The 23,421-nt window shown below is 47.7% G+C and overlaps 1 protein-coding gene across 2 annotated transcripts in view; it reads right to left on the bottom strand.

The window, feature by feature from the left end:
• Nucleotides 1–23,421, bottom strand: part of LOC147114511 (uncharacterized) — a 94,907-nt gene that overhangs the window by 31,670 nt on the left and 39,816 nt on the right. For both annotated transcript variants that reach the window (XM_085992227.1, XM_085992228.1), the window contains exons 3-4: nt 19,422–19,587; nt 19,259–19,312 (exon numbers count right to left, since the gene is read on the bottom strand). In XM_085992227.1, coding sequence (XP_085848353.1) covers nt 19,259–19,312; nt 19,422–19,566 — 199 coding nt within the window. In that variant the 5' untranslated portion in view covers nt 19,567–19,587. The remainder of the gene's footprint in view (nt 1–19,258; nt 19,313–19,421; nt 19,588–23,421) is intronic.

Below are 23,421 nucleotides of genomic sequence, written 5' to 3'. Positions count from 1 at the left end.
TGCCCTTGTCCAATGGCAGCTGGCACGGAATCACTGTTGGCTGCATTTCTAGAGGATGCTCCTGGGCAACCTGGTCTCACTTTCCATGTTCCACTGGCATGATGCCCTGAGGGGTACGGCTAGAGGCCTGTCATGTGCTGCTGTCCTGAAGGACAGCAGTATCACGCAGCTGTGACTCCTGGGTGGCGTAGTCTTCATCATTATCCTCTTCGCCATCATCTTCCTCCTCCTATGCCACTCATTGCACTGGTAGCTCTGCAGGAAGGGAAGAATTCCCCTTTGAGATTACAGAGACAGAGATGGTGCTGTCTGTGTGGTATTTCACAGGGGTATCAGGGCAATAGTGCAGGTGCTCAGTCAAGAAACTGCTGACCTCAACATCTCCCATGGCAAAAGCTGAGTGCTTCCCCACAAGCGGTCTGGCCTTGGCCTCGAAGCGGGTGAGGAGATTGAAGGATTTTGGAATTTTCAATACGTTTCAAGGAAACTTGAAGATTGGCTAGAAACCTGGATTAATTACCTGCTAAAGGAGCTGAGATTGGTTAAAAGTATGATTTGAACCAAGGAACTGATAAACTGACTATTCAAGGTGGCATTGCTGGGAAGGTTGGTGACGTGCAAAAAGTGTTATTCAGACTGTCTGGAAGGCTACAGATAAGGAGGCCTTGGAAGACTTTGGGAAACAGTGGTAAACACCAGGTGCTATTTTCATAGCATCAGTCTGTGTAACGTGAGAGGGGAAAGTTACAGAGAAGCTTGATTTTGTCAGTAAGAATGGTGTAAGAGCAGCCATTCTAAAGTGAAGGAAGGAGAGTCCATCAGAAGAACACCATGTAGGATGTCGATGGAGAATTAACCTCTCAGTCTCCCGAAGCAGAACAATTGGCCGTTCGGAGTTTAGAGTTGTACTTCGAATTAAGGTTGTATTAATCTCTATCTGTAAAACTTGTATTTTAAATGTTAACAAAACCAATTGTTAGAAAAGTTTAAATCTTTGGATGATCTTACCTCTGATTAAGTGAGGCTGAGAAATACTTGGAAAGCACATTTCTAGAAGTGGTCACCCCGCAGCCTCAGAATGTGCAGGCAGAGAGGGAATGGGTGACCACCAGACAGAGAAGGAGGACTAGGCAGGTAGGGCAGGAATCTCCAGAGTGCGTCTCACTCACTAACCTGTTCACAGTCCTGGAAACTGGGGGGGGGGGGTGATGTCTCCTCTGGGGAGAGCAGCCAGAGCCAAGGCCCCGGCACCATGGGTGGCTCAGCTGCACAGGCGGGGGGGGGGGGGGGGAGAGGAAGAAGAGTGGAAGAGCAATAGTGATAGGGGATTCATTGGTTAGGGGAACAGATAGGCGTTTCTGTGGATGCAGACGTGACTCCAGGATTGTATGTTGCCTCCCTGGTGCCAGGGTCAAGGATGTCACCGAGCGGCTGCAGGACACTCTGAAGATGGAGGGTGAACAGCCAGAGGTCGTCCATATCGGTACCAACGACATAGGCAGAAAGGGGGATGAGGGCCTGCAGGCAGACTATAGGGAGCTAGAAAAGAGATTAAAAAGCAGGACTTCAAAGGTAGTAATCTCTGGATTACTCCCGGTGCCACGTGCTAATGAGTACAGGAATAGGAGGATAGAACAGATGAATGCGTGGCTGGAGAGATGGTGCAGGAGATGGGCTTTAGATTCCCAAGGCATTGGGACCATTTCTGGGGAAGGTGGGACCTTTACAAGCCAGACAGGTTACACCTCAACAGAGCCAGGACCAATATTCTCGCGGGGAGGTCTGCTAGTGCTGTTGGGGAGGGTTTAAATTAGCTTGGCAGGGGATGGGCACCAGCTTGTAGGAGTGGAGGGGAGGAATGGGGTGCATGGAAGAGTGAGTGTGTTGGATGGTACTGGAGGGGAAGGTAGTGCTGGAGTCGGAAGTAGTGCCATATTAGGTAAGACTACGAAAAATTCAAAAATGGGTTTAGAATGCATGTATGTAAATGCACAAAGTGTGGTGAATAAGGTTGGTGAGCTACAAGCACAATTAGCCGTGTAGCAATATCGGAAACGTGGTGATATACCTATCAATTCCTCCAATAAAAGGCGAAGAGTTACGAAGGTGACTAAAGGTTTTTATTGACTAAATAACAGAGCCCACTCTCGTGGGTGATCCGATCCAAGCAGGAGGAATACCAGCCAGTCGCTCACCTTTATACCTGGCCTGGTGGGTGGAGCCAAGGCGGAGTCGGCAGTGGTCATCCCAGGTATAGCAGTGTGGCAAGAGGCGACCTCGTACCGTGATACAATAGTGGTCAGTGATACAGTTATAACGAACAGTGGTGAACAGTGCTAACTACTAACAGTGATACGATAGTGAACGTGGTTTACCACATTCACCCCTTGTTTAGAATTAAGTCCGGCGGGGTGAAGTGTACTACCAATTCTGGTAGGTCAGTCTGTCCGGAGGCTTCGTAAGCCTCTCCGATCGCCGCAGCGGTGGTGTTGCCTTATCCGGTGCTGGTGCCTTATCCGGTGTTGATGCTGGTGTTTGCGTGGTCGGCGAGGGCTCGTGGGGTTCCGGCATGCCGTCTACCTGGACTGAGGTTGGGGGGGGTGGTGGCGGTGTTTCCGGATCGGCTGAGGGTGCGAGGTCTCGTAGGGAGACAGTGTCCTCCCGCCCGTCTGGGTACGCCACGTAGGCGTACTGGGGGTTGGCGTGCAGGAGGTTCACCCTCTCGACCAGGGGGTCCGTTTTATGGGTCCTCACGTGTTTCCGCAGCCAGACCGGCCCCGGGGCGGTCAGCCAGGTTGGTAGAGTGGTTCCCGTAGTCGACTTCCTGGGGAAAACGAACATTCGTTCATGGGGGGTGGTGTTAGTGGCCGTGCAAAGTAATGACCGGATGGAGTGCAGCGCTGTCGGGAGGACTTCTTGCCAGCGGGAGGTTGGGAGGCCCTTAGACTTTAAGGCTAAGAGGACGGCCTTCCATACCGTCGCGTTCTCTCTTTCCACCTGACCGTTACCTCTGGGGTTGTAGCTGGTGGTCCTACTTGCTGCAATACCTCTCTCTAGGAGGAATTGCCGGAGTTCCTCGCTCATGAAGGAGGAGCCCCGGTCGCTGTGTATATAGTTCGGGAACCCGAACAAGGCGAAGAGGGCATTCAGGCACTTAATGACCGTGCTACTGGTCATGTCGGGGCAGGGGAAGGCAAAGGGGAAACGGGAGTACTCATCAACGATGTTGAGGAAGTACACATTACGGTCAGAGGACGGGAGGGGCCCCTTAAAGTCGATGCTCAGGCGCTCGAAGGGGCGGGTGGCCTTGATCAGGCTTGCTCGGTCCGGCCTATAGAAGTGCGGTTTGCACTCCGCACAGGTCTGGCAGTTCCTGGTCATGGTCCTGACCTCCTCGATGGAGTAGGTCAGGTTGCGGGCCTTAATGAAATGGTAGAGTCTGGTGACTCCGGGGTGGCAGAGCTGGTCGTGGAGGGTCTGAAGCCTATCGATATGCGCGCTGGCGCATGTCATTCGTGAAAGGGCATCAGGGGATTCGTTCAGCTTGCCTGGCCGGTACAAGATCTCATAATCGTAGGTGGAGAGCTCGATTCTCCATCTCAAAATCTTGTCATTCTTGATTTTGCCCTTCAGCTTGTTATTAAACATGAAAGCCACCGAACGCTGGTCGGTGAGGAGGGTAAATCGTTTGCCTGCCAGGTAGTGCCTCCAGCGCCGTACTGCCTCCACGATCGCCTGGGCCTCTTTCTCGACCGACGAATGTCGGATCTCGGGGCCCTGTAGGGTCCTTGAGAAGAAGGCCACTGGCCTCCCCTCCTGGTTTAGGGTGGCGGCTAAGGCGAAGTCGGATGCGTCGCTCTCCACCTGAAAGGGGATGGACTCGTCCACTGCGTGCATCGTGGCCTTGGCTATGTCTCCCTTAATGAGGGAGAAGGCCGCGCACGCCTCCTCCGTGAGGGGGAAGGAAGTGGCTTTCAGGAGGGGTCTGGCTTTGTCCGCGTAATTGGGTACCCATTGGGCATAGTAGGCGAAAAGCCCCAGGGTTCTCCTAAGTGCTTTAGGGCAGTGGGGGAGGGGTAGCTCCATGAGGGGGCGCATTCTTTCGGGGTCGGGGCCGATGATTCCGTTCTCCACTACGCAGCCGAGGATGGCAAGGCGCGTGGTGTTAAACACGCATTTCTCCTTATTGTAGGTGAGGTTCAGCCGTTGGGCCGTACGGAGGAATTTCTCCAGATTCGCGTCATGTTCCTGCCGGTCGCGGCCGCAGATAGTGACGTTATCTAGGTAGGGGAATGTAGCCTGCAGTTCGTTCTGGTCAACCATCTGGTCCATCTCCCTTTGGAAGACCGAGACCCCATTAGTGACACCGAAGGGGACCCTAAGGAAGTGGTATAGGCGCCCATTCGCCTCGAAGGCGGTATACTGGCGGTCCTCAGGGTGGATAGGGAGTTGGTGGTAGGCCGACTTCAGGTCGATGGTCGAGAATACTTTATACTGTGCAATCTGATTGACCATGTCAGATATGCGGGGGAGGGGGTATGCGTCCAGCTGGGTATATCTGTTTATGGTCTGGCTGTAGTCGATGACCAGGCGGTTTTTATCGCCGGTCTTTACGACTACGACCTGGGCACGCCAGGGGCTGCTGCTCCCCTCGATAATGCCCTCTTTCAGGAGGCGCCGCACCTCAGAGCTAATGAAGGCTCTGTCCCCGGCGCTATACCGCCTGCTTTTGGTAGCGACGGGTTTGCAGTCAGGGGTAAGGTTAGCAAACAGAGAGGGTGGCGGGACCTTGAGGGTGGAGAGGCTGCAGGTGTTACGCGGTGGGCGGTTTAACGTTTGCTGGTTGTTGACTGTGAGTGGGGGGAGGGGTCCACCGTATGCTAGGGTTACGCTTTGGAGGTGGGATTGGAAGTCCAGCCCTAGTAGGACGGCAGCGCAGAGATGGGGGAGGACGAGGAGTTTAAAGTTTTTATACTCCGTGCCCTTAACCGACAGGGTCACGACACAGTAGCCGCTGATGTCCGTGGCGTGGGACCTCGATGCCATCGAGATTCGGCTGCGCGTTGGTAGGACAGAGAGGGAGTAGTGGCTCACCGTGTCTGGGTGGATGAAGCTCTCCGTGCTTCCGCTGTCGAACAGGCAGGTCGTGGCGTGGCCGTTCACTTTGATGTCCATCATTGACTTGGACAGATGGTGCGGGCGGGCTTGGTCCAGGGTGACGGAAGCTAGTGTGTAGCTGAGCGAGTCGTTGTCATCTGCGGGCGAGGCGGTCGGGCGTGGTGAGTAAAATGGCGTCTCCCACGAGGTAGGGCCCCATGAGGCACTATTGGGGTCGGTTGCCTTAATCAAAGATGGCCGCCCCCATGACTCATGTGTGGGGATGCTGGCCTCAGTTGCCCTAAACAAAGATGGCCGCCCCCATGACTCATGTGTGGGGATGCTGGCCTCAGTTGCCATAAACAAAGATGGCCGCCCCCATGACTCATGTGTGGGGATGCTGGCCTCAGTTGCCCTAAACGAAGATGGCCGCCCCCATAGTTCGCATGCGGCACTGCTGGCCTCTGAGGATCCGCTCCTGCAGGCCTTGGAGAAGTGGCCTTTCTTCAGGCAGGTTTTACATATGGAGTTCTTGGCTGGGCAGCGCGACCTCGGGTGCTTCTCCTGGCCACAAAAAAAACAGCCGGCGGCCCGATCGCGGATGCCCGATGTCGGGGCCGGTGCCGGGGGTGGCGGGGCCGGTCGGGTCCGGGACGCCGACGCAGAGGTAGGTCCCGGGGGCGGCGCTGGGAAGGGTGCTGTGGTAGGGGTCGGGCCCGAGTCCCAGGGTCGCGAGCAGTACCTGGTGAATGCTTCCTGATCTTGGTGGGCCACTTCCAGGGAGATAGCGAGGGCTTCAGCTTTTTCCATGCTGAGGTCTTTAGCTTCCAGCAGTCTTTGCCGTGAGTACTCGGACCGTAGGCCTTTCAGGAATGCGTCGCGGATATTATCTTCAGTATTTTCGGCTGCCGACACCGATTTAAACTCACAGTTCCTGGCGAGTGCATATAGCGCCTGTGAGAATTCGGCTACTGATTCTCCTGGCTGTTGCGGCCGTGATCTTAGGAGGTGCCTAGCGTACATGTAGTTTACCGGGGTCCGGTACTTCTGTTTCAGCAGGTTGATGGCGGTCTCGTAGGTAGTCATGTCCTCGATGAGAGTGTATACTCTCGGGCTCAGTTGTGCCTGCAGGACACTTAGTTTGGATGCCTGAGGGACGCTGGATTCTCTCAGGTATGATTCGAAGCAGACCAGCCAGTGTTTAAAGTCTGCGGCTGAGTTTGCTGCTCGTGGGTTCAGGTCCAGGTACGGCGGTCTGAGGGCTCGCAGCCAAGCTGGCTGGTGTGGCTGTGCTCCTGGGAGCTGCGCTGGTGGCTCCTCCGCCGGTTGTGACTCGTTGTCGGACATCATTAAATTTAGTCAATAAAATTGATATACCTATCAATTCCTCCAATAAAAGGCGAAGAGTTACGAAGGTGACTAAAGGTTTTTATTGACTAAATAACAGAGCCCACTCTCGTGGGTGATCCGATCCAAGCAGGAGGAATACCAGCCAGTCGCTCACCTTTATACCTGGCCTGGTGGGTGGAGCCAAGGCGGAGTCGGCAGTGGTCATCCCAGGTATAGCAGTGTGGCAAGAGGCGACCTCGTACCGTGATACAATAGTGGTCAGTGATACAGTTATAACGAACAGTGGTGAACAGTGCTAACTACTAACAGTGATACGATAGTGAACGTGGTTTACCACACGTGGCTTAACAACAGTGAGGACTGGGCACTTAATATTCGAGGGTACAAGGTGTTCAGAAAAGATAGGGAAGCAAAAAAGGGAGGTGGGTGGCAGTGCTGATTAAGGAAGACATTATAGTGTTGGAAAGGGAGGATGATCTTGAGGGAACAAGGACAGAATCCATTTGGTTAGAGTTGAGGAGCAAAAAGGGTATGATCACGCTATTGTGGGTATTCTACAGGCCTCCAAATAGTGAGAGGGAGGTGGAGGAGCAAATCTGCAGGAAAATCACAGAGATATGCAAGAGCTGTAGAGTGGTGATATTGGGGGACTTTAGTTACCCAAATATCAATTGGGATAATGCTAGGGTAAAGGGAAAGGAGGGGGAGAAATTTCTGAAATGTGTTCAGGAGAATTTCCTTGACCAGTATGTTCTTGGTCCAACTAGGAAGGAGGCATTGCTGGATCTGGTGCTGGGGAATGAGGTGGGCCAGGTCGGCCAAGTGTCTGTGGGAGAACACTTGGGTACGAGCGATCATCGTATCATAAGATTTAGATTAGCATTGGAGAGGAGCAAGGAAGAATCTAGAGTGGAACTTCTAAACCGGAATAGGGCTAACTTCAATGGGATGTGAAAGGATCTAGCCAGGGTAAAATGGAACCAAAGACTTGACAGGAAAAACTGTAATGGAACAATGGGTGATCTTTAAAGGAGGAGATGTTCCAAGTACAGGCTAGGTACATTCCAACAAGAGGGAAGGGTAAGGGAACCAAAGCAAGGGCTCCTTGGATGACAAGGGAGGTTGAGAAGATGATTAAACATAAAAAAGAGGGTGTATGATGAATGTCAGGTGAATTCTTCAAGGGAGAACCAGACCAAATACAATAAGTTGAGAGGGGAAGTGATGATGAAAGTAAGATTGGCAAAGAGAGAATATGAGAGTAGAATGGCGGTTAACATAAAAGGGAACCTAAAAATCTTCTACCAGCATGTAAACAGTAAGTGGGTAGTAAGAGGTGGGGTGGGGCCTATTAGGGACAACGAAGGTGATATAATCTTAGAGGCGCAGGGCAAGGCTAGAATACTCAATCAGTACTTTGTATCGGTGTTTACTAAGGAGGTGGATGCTGACAAAATATCGGTAGAAGTGGAATGGAAGGGGTGGTGAAAATTGATAAGCAGGATGTACTAGAAAGATTGGGTATGCTTAGAGTGGATAAGTCGCCTGGTCCAGATGGCTTGCATCCCAGATTGCTAAGGGAATCGGGGGAGAAGATAGCAGAAGGGCTTGCCATAAATTTCCAATCTTCCCTAGATGCGGGGGAGGTGCCTGAGGATTGGAAAGTGGCAAATGTGACACCATTGTTGAAGAAAGGGTGTAAGGACAATCCTAGTAACTACAGGCCGGTCAGTTTAACATCAGTGGTGGGTAAAGTTTTAGAAACAATAATCAAGGAAAAAATGAACGGGCACTTGGAGAGATTTAAGCTAATTAAGGAGAGCCAACACGGATTTGTAAAAGGCAGATCGTGTTTAACTAATCTAACTGAATTTTTTGATGAGGTAACAGGAAGGATTGATGAAGGGAAGGCAATGGATGTTGTCTACATGGATTTTAGGAAGGCGTTTGACAAAGTACCACATAGAAGGCTGGTTAACAAAATTGAGGCTCAATGAATAGGTGGGTCAGTGGCAGCTTGGGTAAGGAATTGGCTTAAGGACAGAAAACAGCAAGTTGTGGTAAATGGCTGTTTTTCAGACTGGAGGATGGTAGACAGTGGTGTTCCCCAAGGGTCAGTGCTGGGGCCACTGCTTTTTTTGATATATATAAATGACCTGAATATTGGAATACAGAGTAGAATTTCTAAATTTGCCGATGATACCAAACTTGGGGGTGTGGCAAACAGTGAGGATGATACCAATCGACTGCAACAGGACATAGAAAGGCTAGCAGAATGGACAGACAAGTGGCAGATGGAATTTAATGCAGAGAAGTGTGAGGTGATGCATTTTGACAGAAGGAACAGGGAGAGGCAATATACACTTAATGGCACAGTTTTAAAGAGTCTGCAGGGACAGAGGGACCTGGGAGTTAATGTGCATAGGTCCCTGAAGGTGGCAGGACATATTGAGAGAGTGGTTAGCAAAGCATATGGGATCTTGGGCTTCATAAATAGAGGTATTGAGTACAAAAGTAGAGAAGTTATGCTGAACCTTTATAAAGCGCTGGATAGGCCACAATTGGAGTATTGCGCCCAGTTCTGGTCACCACACTTTAGGAAGGATGTGAAGGCACTTGAGAGGCTGCAGAGGAGATTTACCAGAATGGTTCCGGGGATGGGGGATCTTAGCTGCAAGGACAGGTTGGGTTTGTTTTCATTAGAGCAAAGGAGGTTGCGGGGTGATTTGATAGAGGTGTACAAGATTATGACGGGTTTGGATAGGCTAGACGGGGAAAGGCTGTTCCCACTAGTTGATGGTACAAAGACTAGGGGACACAGATTTAAGGTTTTGGGCAAGAGATACAGGGGGGATGTGAGGAAAAACTTTTTTACGCAGCGAGTGGTGAGGACCTGGAACTCGCTGCCGACGGATGTGGTGGAAGCGGAGACACTCAATGTAGAGCGGGGGAATGGGACTGACTGGATTGCTCTACAGAGAGCCGGCACGGACTCAATGGGCCGAATGGCCTCCTTCTGTGTCATTATGAGTCTATGACTCTATGATTACCCTAAAGAATAAAGAGAGTTGGCCCATCTGCTGCCATACTTTTGGTGGGAATTGTGTGCCAATTTATCCTGCAGAGAGATAAGTAAATGAGGGTAAGGCTTGCAGTTAAGTAGTGTGTGGCTGGAAGATATGTGGGGGTGTGAGGGGGGTTAAAAGTGCAGGACAGGGTTTTGGGGTTGTGCAAGGCAGTTGTGTGTTTGGGTAACCGTGTAGTCATAGTGTAGGATAGGTAATTAGAGGCGCTCTTAACCAGAGTATAGTGGAGGCCTTGTTGAGGATGTGGAACTTCTTGCAGCATTGTTCTGCAGTCCTGGGTGTGAGGAAGTTGGCAGTTAGTGCCAGTGGCACAAGTGATAACTCCGGGTGACTTGGTAATGCCCAGGGGTCTGGTCATCCAGCCTTCACTGCTCCGCAGGAGGTCCGAAGGAGTGAAGTTTTGCATGTTTCACACCTCTGCCTTGGTGCCATGCCATAATTCTGTCCTTGTATAGTAAAAATATTGACATGCAGTGAAGTGATGAGAGAGAAATGAAAAAGTCAAGCAGTGTTACTGTACTGCTTTACCTTCTAGTACACCAGTGTTTTGCTGAATAGCAGAAGCTGAACAATGCATTTACAAGGCTGCACGGAAGTTTCCTGCTGGTTCAGCTGCTTTTTTATCATTCGTTTATGGGATGTGGGCGTCGCTGGCTAGGCCAGCATTTATTGGCCATCCCTAATTGCCCTCGAGAAGGTGGTGGTGCCGCTGCAGTCTGTGTGGTGAAGGTACTCCCACATTGCTGTTAGGGAGGGAGTTCCAAGATTTTGACCCAGCGACGATGAAGGAACGCCAATATACTTCTAAGTCAGGATGGTGTGTGACTTGGAGAGGAACTTGGAGGTGGTAGTGATCTCATGTGCCTGCTGCCCTTGTCGTTCTAGGTGGAAGAGGTCGCGGGTTTGGGAGGTGCTGCCGAAGAAGCCTTGGCGAGTTGCTGCAGTGCATCTTGTAGATGGTACACACTGCAGCCACAGTGCGCCAGTGGTGGAAGGAGTGAACATTTAAGGTGGTGGATGGGGTGCCAATCAAGTGAGCTGCTTTGTCCTGGATGGTGTTGAGCTTCTTGAGTGTTGTTGGAGCTGCACTCATCCAGACAAGTGGAGAGTATTCCAACACACTCCTTACTTGTGCCTTGCAGATGGTGGAAAGGCTTTGGGGAGTCAGGAGGTGAGACACTCGCCGCAGAACACCCAGCCTCTGACCTGCTCTTGTTGCCACAGTATTTATGTGGCTGGTCCAGTTAAGTTTCTGGTCAATGGTGAACCCCAGCATGTTGATGGTGGGGGATTCGGCGATGGTAATACCGTTGACTGTCATGAGGCAGTGGTTAGACTCTCGCTTGTTGGAGATAGTCATTGCCTGGCACTTCTGTGGCGTGAATGTTACCTGCCACTTATCAGCCCAAGCCTGAACGTCGTCCAGGTCTTGTTGCATGCAGGCATGGACTGCTTCATTATTTGAGGAGTTGTGAATGGCACTGAACACTGTGCAGTCATCAGTGAACATTCCCATTTCTGACCTTATGTTGGAGGGAAGGTCATTGATGAAGCAACTGAAGATAGTTGGGCCTAGGACACTGCCCTGAGGAACTCCTGCCACGGTGTCCTGGGGCTGTGATGATTGACCATCAACCACCACAACCATCTTCCTTTGTGCTAGGTAGGACTCCAGCCAGTGGAGCGTTTTCCCCCCCGATTCCCATTGACTTCAGTTTTACTAGGGCTCCTTGATGCCACACTCGGTCAAATGCTGCCTTGATGTCAAGGGCAGTCACTTTCACCTCACCTCTGGAATTCAGCTCCTTTGTCCTTGTTTGGACCAAGGCTGTAATGAGGTCGGGAGCCGAGTTGCCTTGGCAGAACCCAAACTGGGCATCAGTGAGCAGGTTATTGGCGAGTAAGTGCCGCTTGATAGCACTGTCGATGACAGCTTCCATCACTTTGCTGATGATTGAGGGTAGACTGATGGGGTGGTAATTGGCCGGGTTGGATTTGTCCTGCTTTTTGTGGACAGGACATACACTAATGCTTGCATCAACAGATATACAAGTAAGCAAATTCAGGAAACTTCCATGCATCTCCTTCTAGAGATCAGTGGTGAATGTAAAAGTTTTTTCTTTTTTTTACAGGTGCAACAGCAATATAAATCACTGAGGAAATTCTGGGCCAGTGTATTTCAATAACTTTAAATATATATTCACTTTTCTGTGAAAGAAACTAGAAAGGATAACTGCATTCCTTTTAGAAAGTATTTTTTTAATTATGCATTGTACAAATAACTTTCATAATGCTTTCATACCAAAAACTAAGTACATTAATATAATTCAAGCTAAATTCAACATGAATGCACATGTTGAAACATACTCTAGATCACATTGCATTCTTCTCCTCTTGTAATATTACAGAACATAGAATTTACAGTGCAGAAACAGGCCATTCGGCCCAACAGGTCTTTGTCGGTGTTTATGCTCCACAGAATCCTCCTCCCACCTGACTCCATCGAACCGGATCAGCATATCCTTCTATTCCTTTCTTCTTCTTATACTTATCTAGCTTCCCTTTAAAGGCATCTCTGCTATTCGCCTCGACCACTCCCTGTGGTAGCGAGTTCCACATTCACACCACTCTCTGGGTAAAGAAGTTTCTGCTGAATGCCTCAGTGGATTTATTAGTGACTGTCTTATATTGATGGCCCCCGGTTTTGGGGCTTTCACTTACACTAAAAGTGTTCAGGTTTTGTCTCTGCGGCAGCAGATCGGTTGCTTAAAAGAGAAGATTGACCAATTAACATACTTGGTGGATTTTGATGACTTCTTGACTGGGACGAAACGTAAGTCATCATTGTCTGGCATTGATATTACTGGATTTTTCACCACTCTGGATTCTTTTGTTGCTCCAAATAAGTATGCCCTGCTTCTTGATTTGGAGGATGCAACAGGCAGTGAGGTCAGCACCCGTGACACTGGTCAACCTCAATGCTCATATCAACATATTGGAAAAGGTAAGGGAAAGGCTGCAAAGTCCAAGAAGACATCGTTGGGTGAACAGCCAAGGAAGAGCAAGAGACAGCATGCAATCCTTATAGGGGACTCCATCATCAGGTGTACAGATAGCACCCTATATAGAGGTACGGCTCTGTCAAGAGCAGTCTTTTGTCTTCCAGGGGCCAAGGTAGCTGATCTCCAGGATCGTGTGGATGATCTGATCGAAGGTGAGTGCCAAGGTACTGAGGTAGGTTTACATATTGATGCTAATGATATAATGAATAGAAATCCATTTGTTTTGCAGGATTCCTACAAAGGCCTCATAGCTGACCTTCAGCAAAGGGGTGCAAAGGTAGTAGTGTCCAGGCTATTACCAGACATGTTCAGATCACTGGAGAGGATGAGCCAAATCGTAGGATTCAACATCTGGCTTCGGGACCTTTGCAAAAAGAAGAAGCTCCACTTCATCGATAATTGGGATGTGTTCGCTGGACAAGGTAAGTTGTCAAGGTGGAGGGACAGCAGAGTGTGTTGAGCATGCTTTCAGAAAGTATTTAAACTAATTCAGCAAGAGGATGGTGCAGATTTTTTTATTCACTGGATGTGGGCGTCGCTGGCAATGCCAGCATTTATTGCCCATCTTTAATTGCCCTTGAATTTCAGTCCGTGAGGTGTTTTCCTAGTGGTTTGATACTGAGTGGCTTATTAAGCAATTTCAGAGGTCATTTAAGAGTCAATCACATTGCTGTGGGTCTAGAGTCACTTATAGGCCAGACTGGGTAAGGGCAGCAAATTACCTAAAGGACATTAGTGAACCAGATGGGTTTTTACGACAATCCGGTAGTTTCATTGTCACCATTACTGATACTAGCTTTTTATTCCAGATTTATTTAATTTAAATTCCACATGGTGGGAATTGAACCCATGTCTCCGGATCATTAGTCCAGGCCTCTGGATTACTCGTCCAATGACATAACCACTATGCTACCGTTCCTGTTGGATATGTTTAAAGATAGCCTTACTGACCTTGATAATTACATAGATTCTAAGCATGCCATTAAACCAGGTAGAAAGCATACAAAAATAAATAACTCTAAGAAGTTAGATGAGAGACCTTTAAATTATTTTTATGTAAATGAAAGGAGTGTTAGAAACAAATTATGAGAACTGCAATCCTACGCAGTGTTGGAGAAATTAGACACATTGGGCTGGATTTTCCAAGCCCCGTGGAGGTGGGTTTGGAGGTGGGAGTGGGGGGAAAATTGCAGAATGATTAGTGCCAATTAACTGCCTGTTATCAGGTAGTTAACAGGCAGTTTTTGGCCTAATCCCTATTTTTAGCCCTGAAGTGTGGGCTTCCCGACGGCTCCAAACCACGCCAAGTTAGCGAGGCGGACCGTCGGGCTGAAGGGCTTGGAGGGTTCGAGATGTCCGGTGTTCAGGTGAGTGATGGGGGCATGATTCAAGATTCAAGATTCAAGATCATTTTATTGCCATATGTAACTGGTACAATGGAATGCTTACTCCCCACTCACTCCCAGAGTGCAGAGGTAAGTGTGTTTGGTGTGTGTAAAGTGTTTAAATAAGTTTTACTTACCTTTACTTACTAATGCAGGCTTCCTTCATTCAGGTCTCGGGAATCCCTCATCTCACCGGCACAGAAAGCAGAATGGCCGCGAGCTGTCAAAAGTTGCAGCATTCAGCATTTTGTTCTGGAGAGATTTCTAACTGAGTCTGTGGAGAAGGACTCAAGTTAGAAGCCAGATTGTCAGTGTTTGACAGCTTCACAGAGCTGTCAAACGCTGATATTTCATCTGTCAAATGCTCTTGACAGATGAAATGTCAATCCCTGACGTCACCTGTAACCGGGTGTCCCTTAATTGGCCTGCTGAGCCCGCTAGGCGGGCTCAACAAGGTCAATCAAGGGAAATTCGCGTGGGTTGGCCACAAATCGATGGAGGCGGGACTACAACCCAAAAAGTGGGAGTCCCGCCTCCATCACGTCCCCATTGACAAAATCCAGCCCATTGTGTATTTCTGAGACGTGGCTAGACTAAAGTGATGGGACAGAAATTCACCTAAAGGGCTACAAGGGATTCAGAAAGGATAGAGTCGGTCAAAGGGGAGGAGGGGTTGCTATTTTTATCAGTGAGAATCTAACAGCTAGAGAAAGACTTGATATTGCCTCATCAAGTACAGCTGAGGTTATCTGGGTTCAAGTGGAGCAAGCTCACGGGCAGGGATTAATTATCAGTAATTGTTATAGGCACCCGGGTCAGACACCTGAACGTCGGTTTTCACCCTTGAAGATGCTCAACTATTAGAATTTAATAATGTTACTAACAAAACTAGTAATATTTACAAAGATGAACATATTGTTTTAGAAAGAATTAAGAGCTTGAAAATAGATAGAGCAGCCAGGCCAGATGATATCCACCTGAGGGTCCTCAGGGAGATGGGACAGATGCTGTGCGAGCTCCTAACCTGTATTTTTAATAGCTCACTGCACTCTGGAATGGTTCCTATAGACTGGAAGGAAGCTAATGTAGTCTCCATCTTTAAAAAAGGTGACAAGACAGACCCGGGTAACTATAGGCTCATTAGTTTAACATCAGTAATAGGTAAGATGCTTGAGGGAATCATTAGGGATGCAATATATGAATGCTTGGATAGAGTGGGACATATTAGGGACACCCAACATGGCTTCATAAAAAGGTCATGTCTTACAAATCTAATTGTATTTTTTGAAGAAGTTACAAAGTTGGTAGATGAAGGAAGCCCTGTAGATATTGTCTATTTAGACTTCCAAAAAGCTTTTGATAAGGTACAGCACAAGAGGCTTCTCTATAAGATCGAAGCCTCTGGTATTAGTGGTAATATATTGAGCTGGATTGAGAATTGGCTGGCAGGACGTAGGCAAAAAGTAGTTATAGTTGGATTTGGATCTGTTTGGAGACCGGTCACCAGTGGTGTCCCGCAGGGATTGGTGTTGGGACCGTTGCTCTTTACTATCTTTATTAATGATCTGGATGTAGGTGATGGGGGCATGACCTGCAAATTTGCAGATGATACCAAGATCTGTGTGAGTATTAGGACTGTAGATGATGCTCGTCTACTTTAGGCAGATCTTAATGCGTTAGGAGATTGGGCTCATGACTGGAAAATGATGTATAACTTCGACAAGTGCAGTGTTATGCAGGTGGGCCGGGCAAATGCTCAACATTCATACACCTTTCAGGGAAAAACATTAAAGAAGGTGGAGCTAGAAAGAGATTTGGGCATTCTAGTACATACATCTTTAAAAGGTACATGAGCAATGCCGTGAAGTGATAGCTAGAGCAAATAGGGTGTTGGGTTGTGTCCATAGGACAATTGAGTATAAGATGAGGCACACTACTTTGTCCTTGTACAAGACCTTAGTCAGGCCGCACTTGGAATACTGTGTCCAGTTTTGGTCTCCTCACATAGTGGGTGATATTGAGGCTTTGGAGAGAGTGTCGAGGAGGGCCACTAGACTAATTCCCAGTCTAAAGCATCTTAGTTATCAAGATAGGCTCAAAGAGTTGGGAGTCTATACTTTAGAGAAGCATAGATTTAGAGGGGATCTGATTGAGGTTTATAAGGTAATGAAGGGAATAGATTGTGTTCCAGTTGACAGTTTGTTTCAATTGAATAGGTTAGGGAGGACCGGGGTGACAAATTTAAATTGTATAAGGCTAGATCGAGGTTAGATGTCAGGAGGTGGTTCTTTTCCCAGAGAATATTGGACCTCTGGAACAGGCTGCTGTCTCGTGCGGTGGATGCTGATTCGTTGAATTTTTTCAAGCGAGAGCTGGCCCTGTTTCTGGTTGGGGCGGAGATCACCTCTTACAGAAGGTAGGTACTGCAAGAAATTCAGGGCCAGAGTGATCTCCTGGACTAGTTTCCATCGCCTAGATGGGTCGGAGAGGAATTTCTCAGATTTTTTTCCCCTAAATTGGCCTGGGTTTTTTATCTTTTTTTTTGCCTTTCCCAGGAGATCACATGGTTTCGGGTAGGGTGGAGAGTGTATGTTGTGATACACAAGATATCGCAATTGTGTGGGACAGGCTCGAGGGACCAGAGGGTCTTTACCTGTCCGTCATTGCTTGTATGATCGGATGTTTTGGTCTCCCCCACAAGTGGAAACATCTTCTATATGTCTACCCTATCAAACCCCTTCACAATTTTAAAGACCTCTATTAGGTCACCCCTCGGCCTTCTCTTTTCTAGAGAAAAGAGCCCCAGCCTGTTCAATCTTTCCTGATAGGTGTAACCTCTCAGTTCCGCTGTCATTTTTTGCACCTCCTCCGGTGCCTCTAGATCCTTTTTAGAATATGGAGACAAGAACTGTTCACAGTGCTCCAAGTGTGGTCCAACCAAGGTTCTAAACAAGCTTAATATTCTCAGCTTTGCCTCTCCATCTCAAAAAAATACTATTGTTTCTACTGTACACTGGTACTAACTCCAGTACAGTAGAGTTGACCAGCAAACAGCTGCTTTGAATTAACCCAATTGGTCAAATTGCATTTCCAAAACTACACGTTTGTAGCACAGTTTCAGATTTTGAATTGTGGGTCAGATAAGGGATGTCACCGGGGCTTGAGGCAGGTTTTGTGTTGTGGGAAGGGGATGAGAGATCTGGCTATAGTTGTCCACTCTGCTACTCTTTGGTGCACACTTGTTGACAGTTGCTTCACATCGCTTCCAACTACCCCAAGACTGACCCCATCCATCCATTTATGCATCATCTCCATTTTAGCGCTCTATGCTATCCATATATTAGTCCAAGTCCCCAATCATCCACTAGGATGACGTCAAAAGGCTCTAAACTACCAACCCCTCCTCTGCCTAATTGCCCTATGCCAACTATCACCCTCACCAGGCTGATCCTGACAATTTTGTTTCCTTAAACCCTTACTGTGTAATAGCTTTAGTGGGCAGGGAGGTATTTTTTTCCTTTAAAGCTTTATAACGCTATTAAAAAGGCAAAGGGCGCTGAGCAACAATTGTAGGGCTCAGGAATAGGTCAGAGAGTGAGCAACAGTTGGAGTACCAAAAACAGTTATTATAAAAGTGAAGCCGGGTCAAATAGGGGCAGGTCAGTGGGCAGGGAGAAGAAAAATGAAAGAGTGGGCTGAATAGTAGCCGTTGCTATTTCTTATTCAAAGCAGACAATATCTCAAGGCATTACCAATATTAAAGGAGTGTCACTAAATTGTGACCATGGGAAATAGGTGTGAAAAAAAAGAGGAAAACTCAAGTAGTTTAATATATTCTCCCCATTAACCTTACCTTAGTACCTTGTCTGGAAACCAAAAAGAATCAAAAAAAGCTATTTGCCAAACACCTGGGCCATGTGATGCCCAAACTAGTTCATCTAGAATTTATGGTGTGGAGATGCCGGTGTTGGACTGGGGTGGACAAATGTAAGAAGTCACACAACACCAGGTTATAGTCCAACAGCTTTATTTGAAATCACAAGCTTTCGGAGCGCTGCTCCTTCGTCAGGTGAAGTGAAGAGATGCCTATAGACACAGCTTATATAGTCAGAGAATAATGCCAGATGATTACAGGTAATCTTTCCAACTGCCATTTATCACACCTCGGCAGAGAGATAATCACAAAGGTGTGAATGGTGTCCAAACAGTTCAGTCAGGAAAACATTACATCAAAGAACAATGAGGTGGGGTCACAAGAGGTAAAATGTTGCAGATGCTGGGGTCTGTATGAAAAACAAAAACAGACAAAAAACATTTTCTTTGCTGGAAATCACAGCAGGTCCGGCCGAATCGACTCGAGTCGTCGTTGGCTTGTTCTCTCACACAGATGCGGCCGGACCTGCTGTGATTTCCAGCAAAGAAAATGTTTTTTGTCTGTTTTTTGTTTTTCATACAGACCCCAGCATCTGCAACATTTTACCCCTTGTGACCCCACCTCATTGTTCTTTGATGTAATGTTTTCCTGACTGACCTGTTTGGACACCATTCACATCTTTGATTGCTGTGATTATCGCTCTGCCGAGGTGTAATAAATGGCAGTTAGAAAGATTACCTGTAATCATCTGACATTATTCTCTGACTATATAATCTGTGTCTTTATGCATCTCTTCACTTCACCTGACGAAGGAGCAGCGCTCCGAAAGCTTGTGATTTCAAATAAAACTGTTGGACTATAACCTGGTGTTGTGTGACTTCTTACATCTAGAATTTAATTAGAGAAAGATGATTTGTATATAACAAGTGCCAATTATTCGCTATCATCAACTACTAAGGTATCCAAACAAAACTGACCATTTCCAAACTTGATCTATCCATCTCTGATCTCCTCTTCCTGCTGCCATGAATCATAGAAATTTGCGGCACAGAAGGAGGCCATTTGGCCCATCGTGTCTGTGCCAGCCGAAAGAGCTATCTAGCCTAATCCCACTGTCCAGCTCTTGGTTCGTAGTCCTGTAGGTTACGGCACTTCAAGTGCATATCCATGTGTCTGCCTCACTGGTTTGAAAGTAGGTAAATTCTTTGTCCAGCAGTTTCATGATATATTAATCATTAAATTGTAGATACAATTTAATTGTTTTAACAAATGGTAATGCAAATAAATAGTTTAGTGGAGGAAAACAAAAAACACTAAAGCACAATCTTAATCCATAATAAGTATTAATCAATGCAGCTAAAAAAAGTTAAGCAGATTATTCCCCATTCAGTAAATTATTCTTACCTCTGCTCAAATGGAACATTTTCACGAGGTCACATGTATCAAGAGCTGAATTCCCTGTACAACAGATGGAAGTATAATAAGCTGAGCTGTATTTTACAAAAAATTGGGATTCGATTATATTTGAAATACTCAACAAAGAAATAAATGAAAGCAGAACACAAACCATCTCGAAAATGCAGCAACTCCGTGAAATATGATGAGGCAAAATGGTGTATGTTATCAGGCTGGTCTTGCACAACAGCTCTGCCCAATGCCTCTAGCAGAGACTTCAAACCATCAGGCACCACAAGTTTACCGTGAGAAGGCATCTTGCTAAATTCCTGTTATATCTGAATTAGAGAGAAAGAAAAACATATGTAAATGCGATGCAAGTGAAAATAACCTAATTTCGAAACATTCAAGCAGTATTGTAGTACAGTACTGATCTCTACAAGAGATAGTAAACATATAAGAAACTAAGGTACAACAGGTTAGAGCAGATCTTCCTACTCTTCCCAAAAAGAATATCCATACTAGTCCACCACAATGTTGCCTCTAATTTTTTTTGGCACCGCGCAGGCCATTCAAAATACCACGCAAAACATACTGGTTTTTGTATTAAAAAGCCGGCTGCGTGCGTCCCTTGGAGCGAGTGCGGCAGCGCCGCTTAAAGGTAACGCTGGTCCACTACGCAGCCTACTCCTGATAGTTTGAAGTTTTTTTTTGCAGTAAAAATTGAACAACAACTTGCATTTATATAGCATCAAGGCTCTTCACAGGATCGTTATCAAACAAAATTTGACACCAGGATTGGAGGAGCACAGTGATCTCGGAAGGTTGTAGTGCTGGAGGAGGTTACAGAGATAGGGAGGGTTGTAGGGGCTGGAGGAGGTTAGAGAGAGAGGGAGGGTTGTAGGGGCTGGAGGAGGTTACAGAGATAGGGAGGGTTGTAGGGCTGGAGGAGGTTACAGAGATAGGAAGGGTTGTAGGGCTGGAGGAGGTTACAGAGATAGGGAGGGTTGTAGGGGCTGGAGGAGGTTACAGAAATAGGGAGGGTTGTAGGGCTGGAGGAGGTTACAGAGATAGGGAGGGTTGTAGGGGCTGGAGGAGGTTACAGAGATAGGGAGGGTTGAAGGGCTGGAGGACGTTACAGAGATAGGGAGGGTTGTAGGGCTGGAGGAGGTTACAGAGATAGGGAGGGTTGTAGGGGCTGGAGGAGGATACAGAGATGGGGAGGGTTGTAGGGCTGGAGGTTACAGAGATAGGGAGGGTTGTAGGGCTGGAGGAGATTACAGAGATAGGGAGGGTTGTAGGGCTGGAGGAGGTTACAGAGATAGGGAGGGTTGTAGGGCTGGAGGAGGTTACAGAGATAGGGAGGGTTGTAGGGCGGGAGGAGGTTACAGAGATAGGGAGGGTTGTAGGGCTGGAGGAGGTTACAGAGATAGGGAGGGTTGTAGATACTGGAGGAGGTTACAGAGATAGGGAGGGTTGTAGGGGCTGGAGGAGGTTGTAGAGATGGGGAGGGTTGTAGGGCTGGAGGAGGTTACAGAGATAGGGAGGTTTGTAGGGGCTGGAGGAGGTTACAGAGATAGGGAGGGTTGTAGGGGCTGGAGGAGGTTACAGAGATGGGGAGGGTTGTAGGGCTGGAGGAGGTTACAGAGATAGGGAGGGTTGTAGGGCTGGAGGAGGTTACAGAGATAGGGAGGGTTGTAGGGCTGGAGGAGGTTACAGAGATAGGGAGGGTTGTAGGGGCTGGAGGAGGTTACAGAGATGGGGAGGGTTGTAGGGCTGGAGGAGGTTACAGAGATAGGGAGGGTTGTAGGGCTGGAGGAGGTTACAGAGATAGGGAGGGTTGTAGGGCTGGAGGAGGTTACAGAGATAGGGAGGGTTGTAGGGCTGGAGGAGGTTACAGAGATAGGGAGGGTTGTAGGGGCTGGAGGAGGTTACAGAGATAGGGAGGGTTGTAGGTACTGGAGGAGGTTACAGAGATAGGGAGGGTTGTAGGGGCTGGAGGAGGTTACAGAGATAGGGAGGGTTGTAGGGCTGGGGGAGGTTACAGAGATAGGGAGGGTTGTAGGGCTGGAGGAGGTTACAGAGATAGGGAGGGTTGTAGCGCTGGAGGAGGTTACAGAGATAGAGAGGGTTGTAGGGGCTGGAGGAGGTTACAGAGATAGGGAGGGTTGTAGGGCTGGAGGAGGTTACAGAGATAGGGAGGGTTGTAGGGGCTGGAGGGGGTTACAGAGATAGGGAGGGTTGTAGGGCTGGAGGAGGTTACAGAGATAGGGAGGGTTGTATGGCTGGAGGAGGTTACAGAGATAGGGAGGGTTGTAGGGCTGGAGGAGGTTACAGAGATAGGGAGGGTTGTATGGCTGGAGGAGGTTACAGAGATAGGGAGGGTTGTAGGGGCTGGAGGGGGTTACAGAGATAGGGAGGGTTGTAGTGCTGGAGGAGGTTACAGAGATAGGGAGGGTTGTGGGGCTGGAGGAGGTTACAGAGATAGGGAGAGAGCGAGGCCGTGGAGGGATTTGAAAACCAGGAAGAGAGTTTTAAAATCAGGGCGGTGCAAGACTGGGAGCAAATGTAGATCAGCGAGCACAGGGGGTGATGGGTGAATGGAACTTGGTGTGAGTTAGGATACGGGCAGCAGAACAATCCAATAATCTGAATTAAGCATCATAGATTTCAGAGCAAAGTTAGAATTTAGGCTAAAAATTTTTTGATTTATTTGATAATTTTAATGAAGAGGAGCAGACTGTAACCGTATCACATTCATGGGTCAGGCTATAGAAACCTGAGACTGTTATTTGATGGGGTTCAGGGTTCTTGCTGGTGAATTTACATGTACCTACGTCACCAATGCAGACACCCAAAGTTCTGTACCAAAATTTTTCAACAGCAATATCAGTGCCATATCAACCTCCAAAATTTAACTAATTGCAGTAGTAAATTATACCATTAAAAACATGACATTTTTGACCATATTCGACTAATACTTAGAAGAGACAATGGATTCCCTTCCGTTTCTTGGCCTGTCCCAATGAAAGGCAAATTTGCTTCTTGGTCATCTTAATTGTCTATTTCTTAAAGACAAAATGGCATCGTAACACCCCATCTCCAGGGTGGAGAATTTCGTATTGTAAGGATCTGGTATTGTAAGAGTTCGGTATTGTACTCAAAACAAAACTAGCTCATGCGTGAAGGGAACTCTTTACCTATTATTACTGGGTCTTCCTGGCTTTCAGGTTCTAGTTTGCAGCTAAACCGATTAAACAAAGTATATTGTGCCTCATTAAGTCTGGTATTCAGACTGCTATTTAGCGGAGGTTCCACTTCTGAATTGTTTCAATAAAACTATTTTAATGAAACAAATTTGAGGAACTAGAGTCATGGATTAAAATGGAAAAATTAAGGCATAATCGCAGCAACTGAAATGTGGTTACAGCTGGATCATGATTAGCAATTAAATCGGGATGATAATTGTACAATTTGAGTGCAAGTCCAGCGTGAGGGGTTGACAGATAGGGCAGAACCCAGATCTGCTGGGTTTCTGCTCTTTTTACAGAGCCCTGCAATTGAGTTGGGGAAGAAGTGAGTGCTTCTTCTGCCTGCACCCTCTTGCATCACTACAAGCAGTTGGGGTGACTAGTGGTGTTCCTGGGCTGTCCTACCAATCCAACCAGATGTGCCCAATTGGCCCTGCTGGGCATAGCTTTAGGTTCCATTCGGGGCTTTAAGTAGGCTCCAAAGTTTAAAAAGAAAAGGCAAACAGCAATCAATCCTGGAGGGATCAATTGCCATTGCGCACCGATATGGCTGTCACTGGACAGCAATTTAAATAACTGTGAACGCCTTTTTCTCTTTGGCCCAAGGTGCCTCTTGCTCCCGCTGTCAGAGTGGCGCGCTGACCCTCCGAGTTTCCACTGCCTCTGTGGGGCGCGCGCCCACTTGTGACATCACAGGTGCTCGCTCCTATTATTTAAATGACCCCATCATTGGAATTTGGGACGAGGTCAGGGCCAGGTGAAGTATCAAAACACTAGCATTTTAAAAAAGCGGTCATAAAGTGAATCTCTTTGGAAAATTCATATCAAGGGACAGCTGTAGCTTTATAGTAAAAAGCAGTAACACATGTGACATTATTGGGTGTATTTTCCAATTTGAACAGTCCATCAGGGGAATGGTGC

The sequence above is a fragment of the Somniosus microcephalus genome, chromosome 7, assembly GCF_052327205.1.
Source record: "Somniosus microcephalus isolate GS21.2 chromosome 7, FLI_Smic_1.0, whole genome shotgun sequence".
Classification (NCBI taxonomy): domain Eukaryota; kingdom Metazoa; phylum Chordata; class Chondrichthyes; order Squaliformes; family Somniosidae; genus Somniosus; species Somniosus microcephalus.
Note: the sequence above shows the minus strand (reverse complement) of the source record. Positions and strands in the feature narration are given on the sequence as shown.